Source organism: Lepidochelys olivacea, assembly GCF_965140295.1.
Source record: "Lepidochelys olivacea isolate rLepOli2 genome assembly, chromosome: 3".
Classification (NCBI taxonomy): domain Eukaryota; kingdom Metazoa; phylum Chordata; order Testudines; family Cheloniidae; genus Lepidochelys; species Lepidochelys olivacea.
This window is the reverse complement of record NC_140413.1, coordinates 126,945,348-126,963,723: the sequence shown is the minus strand read 5'-3', so window position 1 is coordinate 126,963,723 and position 18,376 is coordinate 126,945,348. Positions and strand designations below refer to the sequence as shown.

At 40.2% G+C, this 18,376-nt stretch overlaps 1 protein-coding gene across 4 annotated transcripts in view; it reads left to right on the top strand.

Moving 5' to 3' along the window:
• RPS6KA2 (ribosomal protein S6 kinase A2) overlaps positions 1-18,376 on the top strand; it is a 475,722-nt gene that overhangs the window by 376,830 nt on the left and 80,516 nt on the right. For all 4 annotated transcript variants that reach the window (XM_084622452.1, XM_084622451.1, XM_084622454.1 and 1 more), the window contains 2 exons: positions 4,513-4,583; positions 5,582-5,670. In XM_084622452.1, the coding sequence (XP_084478578.1) occupies positions 4,513-4,583; positions 5,582-5,670 (160 nt within the window). The remainder of the gene's footprint in view (positions 1-4,512; positions 4,584-5,581; positions 5,671-18,376) is intronic.

Below are 18,376 nucleotides of genomic sequence, written 5' to 3'. Positions count from 1 at the left end.
TCCTGAGCTACCACTCTGCTCTTACTTTCAGGCTGATTTGCCTTCTCTGCCCACACTGTAAATACAGATCTTTTTATGGACTCCCTTGTGAATGGAAGCTGCAGTCTTTTTCTTCCTATATGATCAATGGCCAGGCTGTCACTCATATTACTAAAAAAGAAAAGGAGTACTTGTGGCACCTTAGAGACTAACCAATTTATTTGAGCATGAGCTTTCGTGAGCTACAGCTCACTTCATCGGATGCATACCGTGGAAACTGCAGCAGACTTTATATACACACAGAGAATATGAAACAATACCTCCTCCCAGCCCACTGTCCTGCTGGTAATAGCTTATCTAAAGTGATCATCAGGTTGGGCCATTTCCAGCACAAATCCAGGTTTTCTCACCCTCCACCCCCCCACACAAATTCACTCTCCTGCTGGTGATAGCCCATCCAAAGTGACAACTCTTTACACAATGTGCATGATAATCAAGTTGGGCCATTTCCTGCACAAATCCAGGTTCTCTCACCCCCTCACCCCCCTCCCAAAAACCACACACACAAACTCACTCTCCTGCTGGTAATAGCTCATCCAAACTGACCACTCTCCAAGTTTAAATCCAAGTTAAACCAGAACATCTGAAGTGAGCTGTAGCTCACGAAAGCTCATGCTCAAATAAATTGGTTAGTCTCTAAGGTGCCACAAGTACTCCTTTTCTTTTTGCGAATACAGACTAATACGGCTGTTACTCTGAAACCACTCATATTACTGTCTCCTGCCTCAAATGTGTCAGGCTAGCCTTATACCAAAATGAAAAAAACTGCAGCCACTTTTAATTTTCTTAAATTAGGATTTTAAGAGCAAGAAGCTCACAAGAGAAGAAAGCATGAAAAACATAACGTGTTAGATACCCAAACATCCATGCTTCTGGAAATATGGGGACAATTCAGTATAATGCATATTACTTTTCTTACCACTTAATGGAAGAGTACTTAAGTCTCATTTTTAAAAATGACTTGGGTGCTTTCAATGGGACATTGGCTCCTAAGTCACTTAGGCACTTCTGTGACTTTTACCCAAAATCTTTTTCCCCTCTAATAAAACAGCTCTCTGACCCTCCAAGCCAACCACCCTTCCTCACTTTTCTGGCCCTTTGTTTTCTGAGTCTGGCTTATAATTGTCCACACACAATTGTCCTCTGTCTCCTTTCAAGTGCCTGTTCTCAGTAGCTTCAGCGAGCTTGTTGGTGACTAAAGTTAAGCCTCAACCCTTCCTCTCATTCTGTCTCCTCCCCACAGAGCTATTATAACTATTTAATGATTGTGTTTACTCTGTGGTCCAAGTTATTAAATCATCAGGTACTTTTCCTGGTGACTATGGTTGCTGAAGAATGAATTTTAGGAGTCCTTATCATTCAAATAGCCTCCTGACATACTTCTGATTGTGCCTAGACCTTTATAAGTTCGGACATGACATGGGCATGAAAGCTTTCCCTTTTAGTCACAGAACTTCCCTCTACTTAAAACAGGAAATGCAGTCGTTTTGGTATGGCGAATACTGTAGCATCTGTTGGTAAGTTTTTCATAGTGATCATTGCATCTTATTGAATGATAGTGGGAACTGCAAAATACAGCTGACTGGTTAGAGAGTCCATGACCAGAATGCTAGAGGGGTAAAGAGGTAAAAGACACCATTTATTTATTTATTTATTTATTTTATGGAGACGTATTAGTCTGTCACACCTCTCACCTTCAGACTGCTAGCACTGCTACTAGGGAAGAGGAACTGTTTCAGAATAGAATGGTACATGTTTTTGGACATTTTAAATGAAATTAGCTCCCGGTAACTTGGCAACTTGGTTTTGCAGGCTATGGTTTCATGAATTATTGCTATGCAGACACTGCCAAATGCATTGTGCTGTGAGTCTCAGAGGTGAAATTAGGCTGGGTTTCTATTTGCATTGGATAACTTAGTGCTAGGGAAACCATGTCTGAACTGAAGATTTAATATGCATAATGTTTCAGTGTGGTTGATAAATTGTCACTTTTAGGTGACCTGATTTAAATGTCTATACAGAATAGAAGACTTTAAGTTCAAGCAATAATGTCTAAATAGCCCCAGCCACTGTTAAGAGTTTAAAATGAGGTGCTGATGAGAGAAGACAAAGCCAGTTAGCATATATTTAATGAAATATGTACAAAAGTCAGAATATTTATTTGATAAAAATTGCAACGTCAGCTTTGAAGAGCAGATGTTAAGATACCACAGGAAGTAAATCTAGTACAATGGCACTTTGCAGTGAGTTTCAATTTTAAGAAATGCCCTGATCTCACTGGAGTTTTACCTTGTCTGAATATTTCTGTTTCATCTCTCTTTATCATAGGAAGTTCTCTTACCTGCCATATGCACATTTCTCATAAAGGAAAAACATATTGTATCCAGCAAGAAACATTCCTGCCTCACATCTTGAAATTTGATGTAGAGATTCAAATTCTGCCCTCCTTTCTGCTGGTGGAACTCTGTGCCATGGTGTTGCCCCATTGAAGTCTATAGGGTTTAGCTTTTATTTTTCTAAATTTCAGGGAGAAAAAAATAGTAATTTTTTGAACTTCCCATGGGTTAGGTTTTTTTAATCATTGGGAGTTTTGTACAGATTTTAAAAAGCCATTATCCTTTAAAACACCGGGCAGCCATTCCTTAGGGCTTTTATGTTTTCCCTTTTATGTCTTTTAAATTGCTGAAATGGATATGAGTATAACTCTAAACTAAATTTAGTATTTAATCATCATTTGTGTTAATCAAAGCAGAGCAGATTCATAGATACTAAGGTCAGAAGGGACCATTATGATCATCTAGTCTGACCTCCTGCACGACGCAGGCCACAGAATCTCACCCACCCACTCCTGCAATAAACCTCTCACCTATGTGTCTGAGCTATTGAAGTCCTCAAATCATGGTTTAAAGACTTCAAGGTGCAGAGAATCCTCCAGCAAGTGACCTGTGCCCCATGCTACAGAGGAAGGCGAAAAATCCCCAGGGCCTTTTCCAATCTGCCCTGGAGGAAAATTCCTTCCCAAACCCAGATATGGCGATCAGCTGAACCCTGAGCATATGGGCAAGATTCACCAGCCAGATATCCAGGAAAGAATTCTTTGTAGTTACTCAGATCCCACCCCATCTAACATCCCATCACAGGCCATTAGCACTGTCCTGATTACTCCTAAACTAATATTTACTAACTAGCACAAGGTAATTAAAAATGTAGGTTAAAGAAAGGCAAACAGAACGAAGCATGATCTTCTAGCACTCAGGCCTCTGGACTGAGAGCCACGAGACCTGGGTTCTGGCACAAGTTCTGACAATGGCTTGTTTTTTGACCTTGGGCAAATCATTCTGCCTTTCTGTGCCTCAGTTTCCCCAGTTGGGACAATGAGGCTTGCCCACTTTTATAACATACTTTGAGAGAGAAAGGTTTATAAAGTCGCTGTGAGTGCTAAGTATTATTATGAAGTACTTAGGGGAATTATTGATCTATTTAATTTGGAAGGGGGGAGTCCAGCTAAGGGTTGAATAGTACCTTAATGCACAAGTGGTCCCCCAGAAATCAAAGGAGCTACTCCTCTGCTAAGGTACAACTCAACAGAAGGGTGACAGAATCTGGCACTTGTAAATATGAGCTTAACTATAACCACAAATATTAAACAGTATATTTATTTACTGTTAAAAGACCCAAGACCTTACTTGGCCCTGACATAAGCAGACAGAATGCCTATTGACCTCAGTGGAAGTTGTCCTCATTGATGGCAGAGCTGAATTATGTCCCTGATCCTTGTTTTCCAGTACACAATACCCATCATTGCTTATCATGGGGAATCAGCTACTACTTGTACATGCTAACAGTGCGGTGACTAGCCCTGTGTGAAACTCTCAGAATTCAATTCCAACCAGGCAAGCTCCCTTGATTTGGGCTTTTGTTACAAATGTGACATTCCAGTCAGGGTTGCTGAAAGAATCAGTGCATTTCAGAGGAATGTTGGATGACTGATGCTTTCAGATGGATGTCAGGCAAAAATTGATGACCACTTTGGGCTTTTACTTTGAGTTTGTGGGTTCATTTAAACCTGAAACTCAAAGCAAAAATCATGGGGGTATGAACCCAGATGAGAAAAAAATTCATGCAAACCCATGAGCACCAGACTTTTGTGCATCTCAACTAGTGCATGATTCTCCACGCTACTGATGTGAACAGTTCCTTAGGCAGCTCTTTGAATTGAAATATAGTGCTGGTCTCTGATGTCCAATACCGTAGAAATGGGCTTGCCATAATAAAATCTCTTTTTGTATAGCTACAGTTTTTTAGACCTTTTTTGGCATAAACAGTACATTTTTACAAAATACTCATTGGTGTTTGAAATTAATAGAAAACAAGATAATGGAAAGTATTACAGTATGGTGCACTGTCAGATGGAATCTTATATAAATACTGTATGTGCTTATTTGATATACCATTTTTATTGTTATTCTACAGTTTGAGATGCTGACAGGGTCATTACCATTCCAGGGAAAAGACAGAAAGGAGACAATGGCTCTCATTCTCAAGTAAGTAGTAATGTCTGTTTGGTTTATCTACTACGTACGTGTTAGCTCTGTTCCTTGGATGGGCCATTGATCCTAAGTACATTTAACTGCATAAAGTATATAGAACAAGAATAAATATACATAGAGGCTGAGATTTTCAAAGCTGCACGTGGAGTTAGATGTGCATCTCCTACTAATGTCAGCGTTATGGTGTGCCTAAATCCCCTAAGTGATTCACCCAGAGTAAATAACTACAAACTGTATTGCTGGTCTATGAGCATTCCATTGAGGGGGTGGCCTTGCAGAAAAAATATATGTGGCCATATAATAAAAGACTGTATGATGATGCATATATAAAAGGGTGCAGAGCTAAAGTTGTACAGACAACCTGCACATTGTCATTCCTGACTTTCGAGTCCTTTCCTGTGCAAACCTGACATTGATTTAATGCTGAGTGTGTGCATAAATGTTTGCAAGATCGAAACCATAGTCCCTGCCAAATTTCTTATTTCTGCCATCCACCACTGAAGCATCAGAGCTATTAAAAACCAAATACAATTTTTAATAATGCAAAAGGTGTATTTTATTGTCACACTCTTCATTCTTGAAAATGTCTAGGCCATTTGGGGTCAAACTTTCCAAAAAGTTTGCTCTTGGATTGAGAACAAATCTGCCAAATTTAATCCAGAAAGGTAAAACTGAAAAAAGATTATAAATAGCTGAAAATGATCTCTTAGAATTAGTAACCCTTGAGCAACATTAACTATAACATGGTGTTATGTGCTTCCAGTCAGGAGCGGCTCCCAGTGACATCAATGGTAAAACTTCCTTTAACCTCGATGGGTGCAGGACTGTCCCCTCCATTTGTGGGCTGTCTAATCTGTCTAGGTATTATATCTTTGGTGACAAATGTGTATGGGTTTCTGCATGTCCCAATTAATTTCAGTTATAAAATGCAGGTGTGGATTTGAAATTTTTTGAAAAATATTTTTTTCTTTTCAAGTGTTCTGTTCTTTCAGAGCCAAGCTAGGAATGCCTCAGTTTTTGAGCATAGAAGCCCAAAGTTTGCTAAGAGCCCTCTTCAAAAGGAACCCGTCCAACCGATTAGGTATGGATGCTCATTTGATTTCTGTACAATATGGTGGTGATAATTTCCCTCAATGCATTTTAAATGGTCGTTATCCTCTCCATTATATTTACATTTATATTCATATTTATTCTGCAGCAAAACACAAGCATTACTAGAGAGAGAAGCAAGGAAGTCAAGCATAGCATTAGAATCCAAAGCATGAGATTAATTCATGATTTATTTCTTCAGCAAAGAGGGGAAGTAAATCACCAACCTTTATGAATTGCATAAGAAAACTCCTGTGGATAGTAATACAGGAAAATGAGAACCCAGTCAGGTATTTTAATGAGCTCTCTATATTTCTGCTTCACATCTTGGAGGGGGGTAAAGGAGAGAAGAAGAATTTTTGCAAAGCCACTCTGATTAAATTTCTGTGCTGTCTTGTTTGATTTAGTGGGAGCATTTTGAACAAAGGGCCTGCCCCTCTTTATCACCTTAAAATGAATTGTCTGCTTTATCACAAAGATTTTGTTTTACTCTTCTTTCATTATTGCACCCAGTTATGTTTGAATAAGCATAGAAGATGTTTTTGATTTATTTAGGTAAAGCCATCTCTGCCTATACTAAAGAGTTCCATTAGGAAACTCACGGTATTTTGGGGGGGTTATGTAGGAGACTTAATGTGTCCATTCATGTTTTAGCAGGTGGTTCCTTTGCAAATTTGTTCCCTAGAGATTTTAGTGAAAAACAAGAGTAACCATAGCAAATTGAGGATATCAAAGTCATAGCATTATGTTATTATTTTAAAATGTTACCTCTGTCTATAAAAATATTGTAGGTTCCTTCCAGCTCTCTTGTCTCTGGCTCTGTTCTGGGTGAATAAGATAATGACTTGTTCTCTAAAGTAGAGGGGTACAAGGGGAAAAAATGATTGCAACAAGATGTGTTTCCTCCTCTATTCTCCCAATTTCTCTGTTCTCTCCTGCCTCCTATTCTCTTACCAGCTTACACCTCCTATGTCCCATGTATCCATTTTTCTTCACTACTGTCATCCTCTATTCATTCTCCTTTTCCCATCTTTAAAAGTCTTGAATGCCATTGTTATTACCAAATTTAAAAGTCTCGAATACCACTGTTATTACCAAATTTCCACAAGTACGTGATACCTCAGTATACAATTCGGTACAGTTCTCAGATGTGAGACTTAGTGAAGGAAAAAAAGGACAACAAAGAGAAATTTTGAAGCCTGTGATCCTAAAATTCCACCTGACGATGTCGCTAAGAAAGGGTTGAAATTGTTTTCCAGATATATGTGATTTTTCCCCATTTCTGAAATATTAATTTATTGACTCAATAAAGATGCAGTATTAATTTTAACACCTAGAAGGCCATAAACCATTAATAAAATGCAGAGTGTACTGCACAGAACTTCAAAAAATAGTGTTAGTCAAACCTCTGAACATATTCAGAGTTTAGGTTCAACACAAGGGGAAATAATATATTCCTTTATAGCTTTTTTGCTGTAATTCCCCATCTGGATACTCTATTCAAGAACAAAAGCTATTTTACTCTAGAATAATTTCTCCTCTTTAGAAATAAGGGAAGTAAGGTTTTCCCGTATATTTATAACATACTGTAAGTTATCCTTCTCCACCAATCAGCCACATCATTTAGCTCTTCTGTGTACGCTCTGTTGTATCAATGGGAGTATATTGCTCTAGAAATTGTAGGTGGCTATAAAGAAAAGGCCTCAAGGAAAACAAGAGGAGGAGTACTTGTGGCACCTTAGAGACTAACCAATTTATTTGAGCATGAACTTTCGTGAGCTACAGCTCACTTCATCGGATGCATACCGTGGAAACTGCAGAAGACATTATATACACACAGAGACCATGAAACAATACCTCCTCCCGCCCCACTGTCCTGCTGGTAATAGCTTATCTAAAGTGATCATCAAGTTGGGCCATTTCCAGCACAAATCCAGGTTTTCTCACCCTCCGCACATTGTGAAGAGAGTGGTCACTTTGGATGGGCTATTACCAGCAGGAGAGTGAGTTTGTGGGGGGGGAGGGGGCGGAGGGTGAGAAAACCTGGATTTGTGCTGGAAATGGCCCAACTTGATGATCACTTTAGATAAGCTATTACCAGCAGGAGAGTGAGTTTGTGTGGGGGGGGGTGGGGGGGTGAGAAAACCTGGATTTGTGCTGGAAATGGCCCACCTTGATTATCATACACATTGTGAAGAGAGTGGTCACTTTGGATGGGCTATTACCAGCAGGAGAGTGAGTTTGTGTGTGGGGGGGGGGGCGAGGGTGAGAAAACCTGGATTTGTGCTGGAAATGGCCCAACTTGATGATCACTTTAGATAAGCTATTACCAGCAGGACAGTGGGGCGGAAGGAGGTATTGTTTCATGGTCTCTGTGTGTATATAATGTCTTCTGCAGTTTCCACGGTATGCATCCAATGAAGTGAGCTGTAGCTCACGAAAGCTCATGCTCAAATAAATTGGTTAGTCTCTAAGGTGCCACAAGTACTCCTTTTCTTTTTGCGAATACAGACTAACACGGCTGTTACTCTGAAACCAAGGAAAACAAGAATAGTTGATCTTTGACTTCTGTAAGGTCTGTCACAGGAAAAGAAATAACTAATTGGTCCTCATTAAATAGACAGTTGGCTGACATCAGCACCCATGGGGTTTTGGCAGCTAATTAATGACTTTCCTTTTTGCAAGTAAGACGCATCATACTGTAAATACTAAGAAACTTTTGAAAAGCAGGATGTCGTTAGCTCCTGTAACTCTTTATGCTGTTTAGATTTTTGCGGGATTGGGAATAGGGGTAGGAGAGCAAAGCTCAATTAAGCATGTAACTTGTTCCAAGATGTGTAAAAAGCAAGTGGTGCAGGAGAGATTTTTTTTGCCCCTGGCTTTCATACTTAGTTGTTCAATCGCTTGAGGTGGTGTTATGGAGGGATCTACTACACTGAACATTTGATCCCACATGTAGCAGTCACAGCATTAGCATTCTGACTGACAGTCGTTAGCAAGATGTTTGGCAGCCCAATTACATCACCATCTGGCTGAGCTATGGTTCTTGAAATTTCTAATAATAATCTTGCGTGGAAAATGGAAGCTTCCCTCTTGCTATCTGTGTCCTTGTGCAGCTGAGTGACCTTTTAGTGCTTTGCTAACTTACAAAAATTAACATTCTTCAAGTATATGTCAGTGTAGGGCCACTGAAGCTGCTCGTGAGCCTCATGTGCACTGGACTGGACAGTTTAAAGTAGCAGTGTCTGTCAGGGCTGCACGTGTACCATGTGCCTTCTCATGCTCCTATGCAAAGGCATAAAGAGTGAAGTGACTGCACCCTCCCACAGTTCCGTCGTCTTATCTATTGCAGTGAGACAGAATCTCCAGGTTTCTAACCCACTAGCTCTTAGTTTTGGCTAAACATTCTGAATTTCTTCAGAACTCTTTTGATTAACTTAATATTTGACTGTTGCGTTCATATCAACCCATCTTATGAGTATCAACAGCTAGATCCCGCTGTACACACCTTCCTGCCCAGAGCTCCTTGACTTGGCAGACCTAAACCTACCAGCTTCACACCCTATCCATCCTGCTATGGACTAATCCCCTTAGAAGACGGACTTAGTAGGTGCCTCTTCTGTTTAGGGGGACACGGGGCCAAACTCCGTCTTCTGGAACAATTCATGAGTCTCATCAGGCCATGAGATCTTGCGAGTGTACAAGCCGCCATTATCCAGCGTCTCTGTTGAAGACTAGTGCAGAAAAACCTGTGTCAAGAAAGAAACTTGTGCTGCCACTTGCACCGGCATTGCCGCCTCTGGTCCCATTCTCTGTCCCCTCCCCAAAGGACGCTTATCACAGATGCTTCTGTGGGCTGCAGTTCCCAGATGAACCACCTACAGATTCAGGGCCACGATCTCAGGATGACCTGAGATGACACATGAATGTCCAGGAGCTGGGAGACGTGACTGGCCTTCAAAGCATTCCTGCCTGTTCTGTGGAACTCCGCAGTGCAAATCCTGCAACACATGATGGTGATGCACTATGTAAACAAACAAGGAAGGGCCTGATCATCCCCTCTTCTGCCAAGAAACCATCAGGCTATAGAAGTGGTGACATCAACACAGGATAATCCCACTGGGTCTAAACCTCCTAGGGCTCAGTGAAGGCCTGGCAGACTTCTTAAGCAGTCACCCAGTGACCAACCACAAGGGGTCACTGAAGGAGTTTATCATAGACCTCATATTCTACCCCCATAATAGACTTATTCACCACAGGGGACAATGTCAAATGCATGAATTTCTGTTCCAGAAGAGGTGTGAGCCTGGGATTATTGCCAGATGCTTTTCTTTTGCAGTAATCTGGAGGATTCATATGTGCCTTGCCACCAATTCTCCAGAATAATGTCCAAGATCAGGAGGGACAAGGTTACAGACATCCTGGTAGACCCTTACTGGCCAAGACAGTTTTGGCTGTCAGACCTGCTACAGATGGCCCTGTGACATCCCATTCACCTCCTGGCCTGCCTGGACATGTCATAGAATCAAGGTCAGCAGCCAGACCTGCCATTGTTACACCTAATGGCTCAGATGTTGGCTGTTTGAACAGTACTGACAGAGACTGCTCCCTATAGGTTCAAAAGATTCCCATACAAAGCAGAAAATCCTCCACCAGGAAGACTTATGCCTCAAAGTGGAAAAGATTTTCTATATGGGCAGCCCAGCATGGTTTGCACCCAGTTGAGGCAGCAACACTGAAGATCCTAGACTATGCTGTTCCTGAAACAGGCAAAACTATCATTTAATTCTCTCAAAGTCCACTTGGCAGCATTATCTGTGTGTGACACTCTGGCACAGTCACACTCAATCTTCACACCCAAAGATACTGAAATTCTTTAAGGGCCTTCTTCATATTAGCCCTCCATTTAAGGACCTGACTCCCTCATGAGACCGCATTGTTATTCTTCTGAAGCATATGGACCCTCCCTTTTGAACCAGTGACAGAATACTCCGTGCACTCTTACCATCAAGAGGATCTTTGTGGTGACTGTCACCTCAGCTTGGAGAGTCAGTGAACACTAGACTCTCATGGCTGGACTGTGGTCTTTCATATGAACAAGGTGGTACTCAGACTACACCCCAATTTTATCCCCAAGGTGGTCTCAGACTTTCACCAAAAATCAATCAATTACCTTGCCAGTCTTCTTCCCAAAGCCACACTCACCAGTGGTAGAGAAGAAACAGCACACTTTAGACATATCCACAGCTCTGCTGTATTACCATAATGAAACCAAGCCAAGGTTTTGTCTGACTCGCCACTTTGTGATCATTTCTGGTTCGTCCAAAGGCCAAGCCATCTCACCACGATGAATTTCCAAGTGGATCATGTAATGCGTTTCCACCAGTTATCAGTTGGCTGGAGAGCCTTTCTATTTGAATATCCAGGCACATTCTATCAGAGCACAAGCTGCATCTGTCACCTGCTTCAGAAACTTTCCAATCTTATGCTCTTGATATGGCAGCCACCAAGTTCAGGAGAACAGTTCTCCAGTCGCTGATGCAGCTGAAACGCTTCACTCCCACCATCCTAAGGGGAACTGATTGCTAGTCACCTACAGCAGGATCCATACTGACACATACTCAAAGAAGAAAGAATGGTCACTCTACAGAAACTGGTTCTTTGAGATGTTGTAGTCACTGTGGATCTCACAAACAGCCCTCCATCCTCACATTCAGAGTCCTTAAGTAACACAGGCTTCAAATGGCAAGAGAACTCAGAGTTTGGGACCACTCTCTCCTTTATGTCCTCACACAAGAGCTTGAGAAGGCACAAGGGCGCATGCACAGGCCAAACAGACACTGCTATTCAGCAATTTCCTATCTCACGCACATGAGGCTCATGTAGTCCTACAGAGGGAGTCACACTGACTATAGGATCTCGAATAACCACAATTACTCTAGGGTAAGTAACTGTTCTTTCTACTGTATTACAAAGATGAAGGGAATAAAATCGATATTCTGATTTTTATAACCTACATTTTGCTGAACTATTGAGGTGATATTTGTTGAAGCAAACATATTGGCTATTACTGGACCTAATCCAACATCTATTGAAATCAGTGGGAATCTTTCCAATGGCAGCTGAATCCGACCCTTTTTTAACAATTAACTCCATTTAAAATTTATATTCAATAGCTATGTTAAAAAGAAAGTTAAGGTTGCAAAGTCAAGCACTCAGAAGTTAGGACAGGCCAGAATTAGCCTTGCCGATCCAATCTTAATTTGTCTCCCTTGGCTTTAATGAGATATAGGCTCCAAAGCACCTAAAACCACTTTTGAAAATGGGACTTACACTCCTAAGTCACTTAGGCAGTCCTGAAAATTTTACTCACAGTCTTTAATTGTATGATCACATACTATTTTTTCCACAGGATCCTGGCCTCATTCAGTGCACAGAATGGTCAGTGCTCACTGTAGAGGTAGTTATTCAATATTATTTTTATGCTTAACCACACACCATTCAAACCCTGCACTGAATACAGAATTATTAATTTCCTCATGGGCATTTCCCTGGTGTTCTCATTGTAATGTCTGAGTGCACTTCATAAACACCGAGTGAATTATCTTTACACCACTTCCCTGAGGTGAGGGGTGGCATGAGACCCAATTTACAGTTGAGGAACTGAAGCACAGAGAGATTAAAGCCAAAAGTGTCGACTGATTTTTGGTGCCCAATTTAACATACCTAAGACCTGGTTGTTTTTTTTTCCAGAAAACTTAGCATTTTTATGGCACTTTATATGTTCAAAGCACAGCTCCCATTGACTTCAGTTGCAGCTGTGAACTATCAGCACTTCTGCAAATCTGGCCAAAGTGTCTCAAGTTGGGCAACCATAAAGTAAGGAACACACAGGTAGTGACCACCTGGGGGAAATGTGGTTTAAGTGACTTGCCCAGCATCACATAAGCATTCTGTGGCACAGTGAGGGATAGACTCCAGTTCTCCAGTGTGGAATTCAGCTGCAATTCACCACAAGACCAAGTTCTGAAAATATTGGCTAGATTTTCTCCATTATGATGGAAAGTAGTTGAGGATCAAGGTTTTAAAGCTTGATGCTTACTGTGATAATAAAGAGATTGAGAAGGAGGGAAGTATTAATTATAGCAGAAGAACAGTGAAGAAAAAGTTTAGTTTTTAAAGCCAAGGCAAAGCAAAATACTGTAGAAAGGGAGTTATTGTCTTTCACTAATATAAATATTTTAATAGTATTAAGCTTTCATTAATATTATTAATATCCATCAATATTAGTAATCTTATTAATAAACCAATAAATTAATATTATTAATGCTTTATTTATTTATCAGTATTATGAATCTTGCGTTAATATTACATTAACATTACCAGGCGTTTCTGGGGTACTGGTGAAGAGCTTGTTGTAAATATCTGTGTTGGGTCTAATGACATGAGAATTAAAAGGCAGGATGATTACAATAATGTTGCTAGTAATGAGTGGAGGAGTATTTAAATGAACTGGATAATTGATCTAAATATTTGACAGAAGGCAGTACTTAAAAGGAGTACTTTGGCTTAATAGATCTTAGCCCATGCTGGGCTAGGTATAACAGTCCATAGTTAACCAAAGATAGGATCAGACATTCTGGCACAGAAAACCCCTGGAAAATTAAATGAAGCATGGTAAAATAAAGAAACGGCTATATTATGGATCAAACACTTGTTTTCAATTGCTTGTTCAGAAGTTTAATGATCCAGAAAGCATTTGTATTGTCCACCAACGTGTTTCTAACCCTGGCAAATTGCAAGACACTAGACTTCAAAAATCACTTTATTCTGATTATAATCTTGCTTTTCTTTCCACTTTACTTATGATATTTTAACAAACAGTATTTCATGAAACCACAAGAATACTTCCTTAAAGCTATAGCAGTCCTTCAGATAATGAATACTAAAATAATAACAGAATTAAAACGAGGGTGAGAGGGAGGGGAAGAAAAGGAAGATAGTAATCCCAGTTATCTAAATTTTGACGGTCTGATATTTTACAGTGATAGAAATGTAGGGCTGAAAGGGACCTCCAGAGGTCATCTAGTCTATTTCTGCCCCTCCCACCACCTCACCTCATTGGGCCAGGACTAAGTATATCTAGACCATCACCGAAAAGGGATTGTCTAACCTGTCATTAAAATCCTCCAATGGCAGGGATTCCACAGCCTCCCTTAGTAACCTGCTCCAGTACTTAGCTATCCTTATAGTTAGAAAGATTTTTCTAATATCTAACCTAAATATCCCTTGCTGCAAACTAAGCCAAATACTTTTTTTTCTGACCTACAGTGGACATGGACAAAGGGTTGAGCACCATCAGCTTTATGATGACCTCATACATATTTGAAGACTGTTACCATGATCTATCTTGGCCTTCCTTTCCTTCTACTAAACATTCCCATTTCTTTTGACCTGTCTTCATATGTCATGTTTTCTATGCCTCTTATCATTTTTGTTGCTCTCCTCTGGACTCTGCCAACTGTATTTATATCTTTGTTAAAGTCTGGTGCCCAAAACCGGATGCTGTACTCTAGCTGAGGCCTCACCAGTGCTGAGTGTAGAGCAGAACAATTACCTCCTGTATCTTACATATGACACTTCTGCATTCCAGAATGACATTTGCCTTTTCACAACAGCATCACATTGTTGACTTATGTTCAATTTGTGATCCACTTGTAAAGTATTAGAGCTTAAAACAAATGTTTTTTGGAATAAAGTATGTGTTTCATTGGTTTCCCCTGTCTACCACATTCTGACTCAGATATAGAACAACCTATACCTTTTGCTGTAAACTTGATCTGAGGGCAATAACACTGCTTTTGTAGCATTGCTCCCTGATTGAACACGAGTGCCAGACTGCAGAGCGGTGTACTTTTCAGTCCCTGAAATGGATAAATGGAATATCCAGGCAAACAAACGTTGTGGGAAAGAAAAGGACCAGTGGGGAATGTTAATGCATCAAAATGCCAGGAATTTTGGAAACAAGAGGGCCTGATTCTCAAGGCGCTTTCATACCAATCAGGCAGCGTAAATGAGCCTTACGATGATCTTAAGGCCCCTTTACACAGTGAGAGCAATATAAAGGGGCCTTAGTGTAACTGGAAATTCAGGTCAAAACAGTATCAATTGAAAGCATGTTTCAATAAAGCTCAGGTTACAGCCAAAAAGGTAATATTACACTTTCCTTAAAAAACCCTGAAGAAGATGGGCACTGAATTGAGATATACAAAATGTATTGTTCTGTCATACAGCACTTTACCAAAATAACAGATCTGATCATTGTGATGGATTTCCCACTCTGTCACAAGTTTTGGATGAACTACACGTTGCAAGTGACTCCATTAAATTGATTTTGAGTTCCTGCTGAAAGTAAAGCTATTATCCTCAGAAACTGAAAATCTGGAAAGCCTTTCTTTTCATTCCGAATGGCTAAATTAGCAACTTTAAAATTTCCTCTGGACCCCTTTCCTACCCAGCAAGTTATCAAGGCCCCCTTCATCCATAGGGATTCAACAATCAAAATTAAATACCAGGAAAATAGTATAAATATAGTTGTTGTTTTCTGACATTTTAGGCAGCTGAATAACATAGCATTAAAGTAACCTTAGGTGGTTGTTTTCTCCCTTGTTAAGATGCGCTGTTTTGATATAACCCATTTGCTTCACTGAATATATTTAAACGGCCTGTTTAGTTTAAGTGAAAATAGTGCTCAGTGCCTACTCCTCTTGTATCCTCTGAACAAATCTCACAGCAGCCCACCATTTGGAAATCAGTGGGTTAAAAGAATAAATGTAAGCTGCTTGAGGCCTAATTCTGTAAAGAGAGCTGCATGGGTCAACCTCTATAACCCAGCAGACTCCCATGGACTTTAATAGGAATACTTAAGAGCATGAGGTTCTGGCTGTGCAGATCCCTTTGCAGAATCCAAGCCTTAATGGAAAAACTGATGGTGAGTAAAAGAAACAAAGGGAGAAAAATGTTGCCCGATGGTTGCGCGTGTTGCATGCTACCATTATGTACCCTATGGAATATTCATCTTTTAATCAAACATCTGTCAATCCACATGAATTTAGATACACTGATTATCTTGGTCTCTTTGTGTTTCCCTTCATCAAAAAAAATATTTTATAGCACTATAGGTGTACGTGGCATTGGATAGTAGTGGAAATCTGATGAGGAAATATGAGTGCTGAATACAGAGCACTCACCTTCCCTTTGACTTCAGTGGCATGAGGAGTACTCATCTCTTGTTAAAATTAGGCACTTTTAAGGACACTAGCAATTAAGGCCATTAAGGCAATTAGGCCATTCTAAAACTCGGTAATAGAATACACTCACTGGAGATAGGCTTTCAAACTACGAAGTTCACAACAACAGATTTTTAACTTGTCAGAGCTCTGGGATGTTCAGATCTGGGGATTGGTTTAAGTTCCATAGTGGTAGCCATGTTAGTCTGTATCAGCAAAAACAATGAGGAGTCCTTGTGGCACCTTAGAGACTAACAAATTTATTTGGGCATAAGCTAAACAAATTTCCATGTAAATGGCATGGTATGTTTCTTTGGTGTACATGGCAATCCTTCTCTAACTGAAGTAGTTGGCTTATTGTCTTCATTTGTCTTCAATTCTACAATTTTATTGAAAAATAATAAAAACACTCAAAATGTTTTCATTCATGTTAAGTCATTTAAAGAAATGAGACTGTGGTATTCAAATACACCACTGAAGAGGGAAAAGGTTGATGATAGACTGATACTGATATCAGAATCCCTGTCAGAAGGATGAGTCATTTCTGCCACACAATAGGGAAGTGTTCCTAAGGCAATAGCCGGGGCAATTGTGAAGGGGCAAGGGATGGAACTGCAGGAGCAAAGAATAGAGGCAGAGAAACATCTGTCATGCCCATCCTAGGGAATGTTACCAGCTGGTCACAGACTCAGGGCCATAACTGTGTCCTTTGAAACCGTAGGATTTTTCCCATTCATTTCAGGGAGACCTGGATTTGGCTCTCAAATTTCGACATTGTGTAATGAAGAAGCATTATTACACATTATGAAGTTATCACTTATCTTTGTACACAAAACGTATTCTTCCCTGTTATTTCTTCTAAACACATTTGCTGGTCCTGATACTCTTCTGATGCTGGGTTTATATTGGTGTAACTCGGTTGTTTTCAGTGGAGTTTCCACTTAGCTATACTAGTGTCAGTGAAATCAGAAGCAGACCTGCGATATATGTTTAGTAGGCAATCTGGACTGTGCCTTGAATTTGGATGATGTTTGAAAATTCCTAATAAGAAATCCATGGAACAAGATTTGTAGCTGTCCACGTTTTTGTATTTACTGATTTCTGGCAGCAGCCTGTTCTGTGTTCAGAATACCAGGGGGAACAAATCAAAACTGTAAACACACCTATTGGGTCAGTTTGCCCATGAACATGGCTGACAGCCCTGCATGTAATATGCAAGCAATATTTGTTTTTAATACCTAGTCATGAGCCAATGTTTAAGCAGGCTGTCAAATGGAGTTCTTGATCAGTGCACTTTAGCAAACATAATGTCTTGTGTGCATCGAAAGCAGATGTCACATTTACAAAAGTTTGAGTTGACAAGACATTTTACAAAACTGCTTGTTAGGAAGTACACATATTGCAAATAAAAGGCTTAGTCCGCTGGGGTGCTGAGCACCCACAGCAAGGTACTCAGTGTCCTCAGCTCCCACTAATTTCAGTAGGAACTGAGATGCTCAACACATCTGGAGATGCTCAGCGTCTCACAGGAAATGGCTTCAAAATTGCAATGCGGAATCTTCATCTCCAGGTGTTACTTTCCCCCATGGAAGAATGAAAGATGCTATTAATAAAAACAAATCAACCAATCACATGGCACACTCAGTCAAATCTGAAGGTTGTTTAATTATTACTGAACACCTGCTAATTTCCCTCAAGCCAGTAAACTAAACGTGCTGAAAGGAATAAACAAGAAAGATGTTAAATGAAGTCATAAATCAAAAGTAATGAAAGAATTAGACATGTGCCACCAAACCCCATGAAGTTTTGCTAAATAATCAATAGAATACATAAGAAACATAAGAAAGTTGTTAGTGAACAAAAAGTATCTATGACATTGGTGTGTTTGGTGCCAATACAAATGAGAACCAGGTGTCTCAAAATGGGCACCCAACGCTTTGAGGTACGCAAAATCAACTGACTCTTTGTGTAAATTTGAGCCTAAACTATGTGCACCAGAGTTTCCCCATCTGTAAACTGGAGTTAATAAAACGTAACTCTCACATGGTGGCTACAAATGTAAACATGTAAGTGCTAGGTAACAGTAATACCATTGCCCCCATGTCAGGAAGCCCTTTGGACTCCTAGTCCTGCCTGGTTTTATTCTGTTCTCTCTCTCTATTCTATTCTATGCTTTCTCTTCTCTCTCTCTCTCTCTCTCTATTCAGGCTCTTAGATCACACTCATTGTTGTAGTACCTGAGCACTGGTCTACACTGGGGGTGGGGAAGATCGATCTAAGTTACGCAACTTCAGCTATGTGAATAATGTAGCTGAAGTCAACTTACTTAGATCAACTTACCGTGGTGTCTCCACCGCAGTGAGTCGACTGCTGCCACTCCCCCATCGACTCTGCCTGCAGAGTACAGGA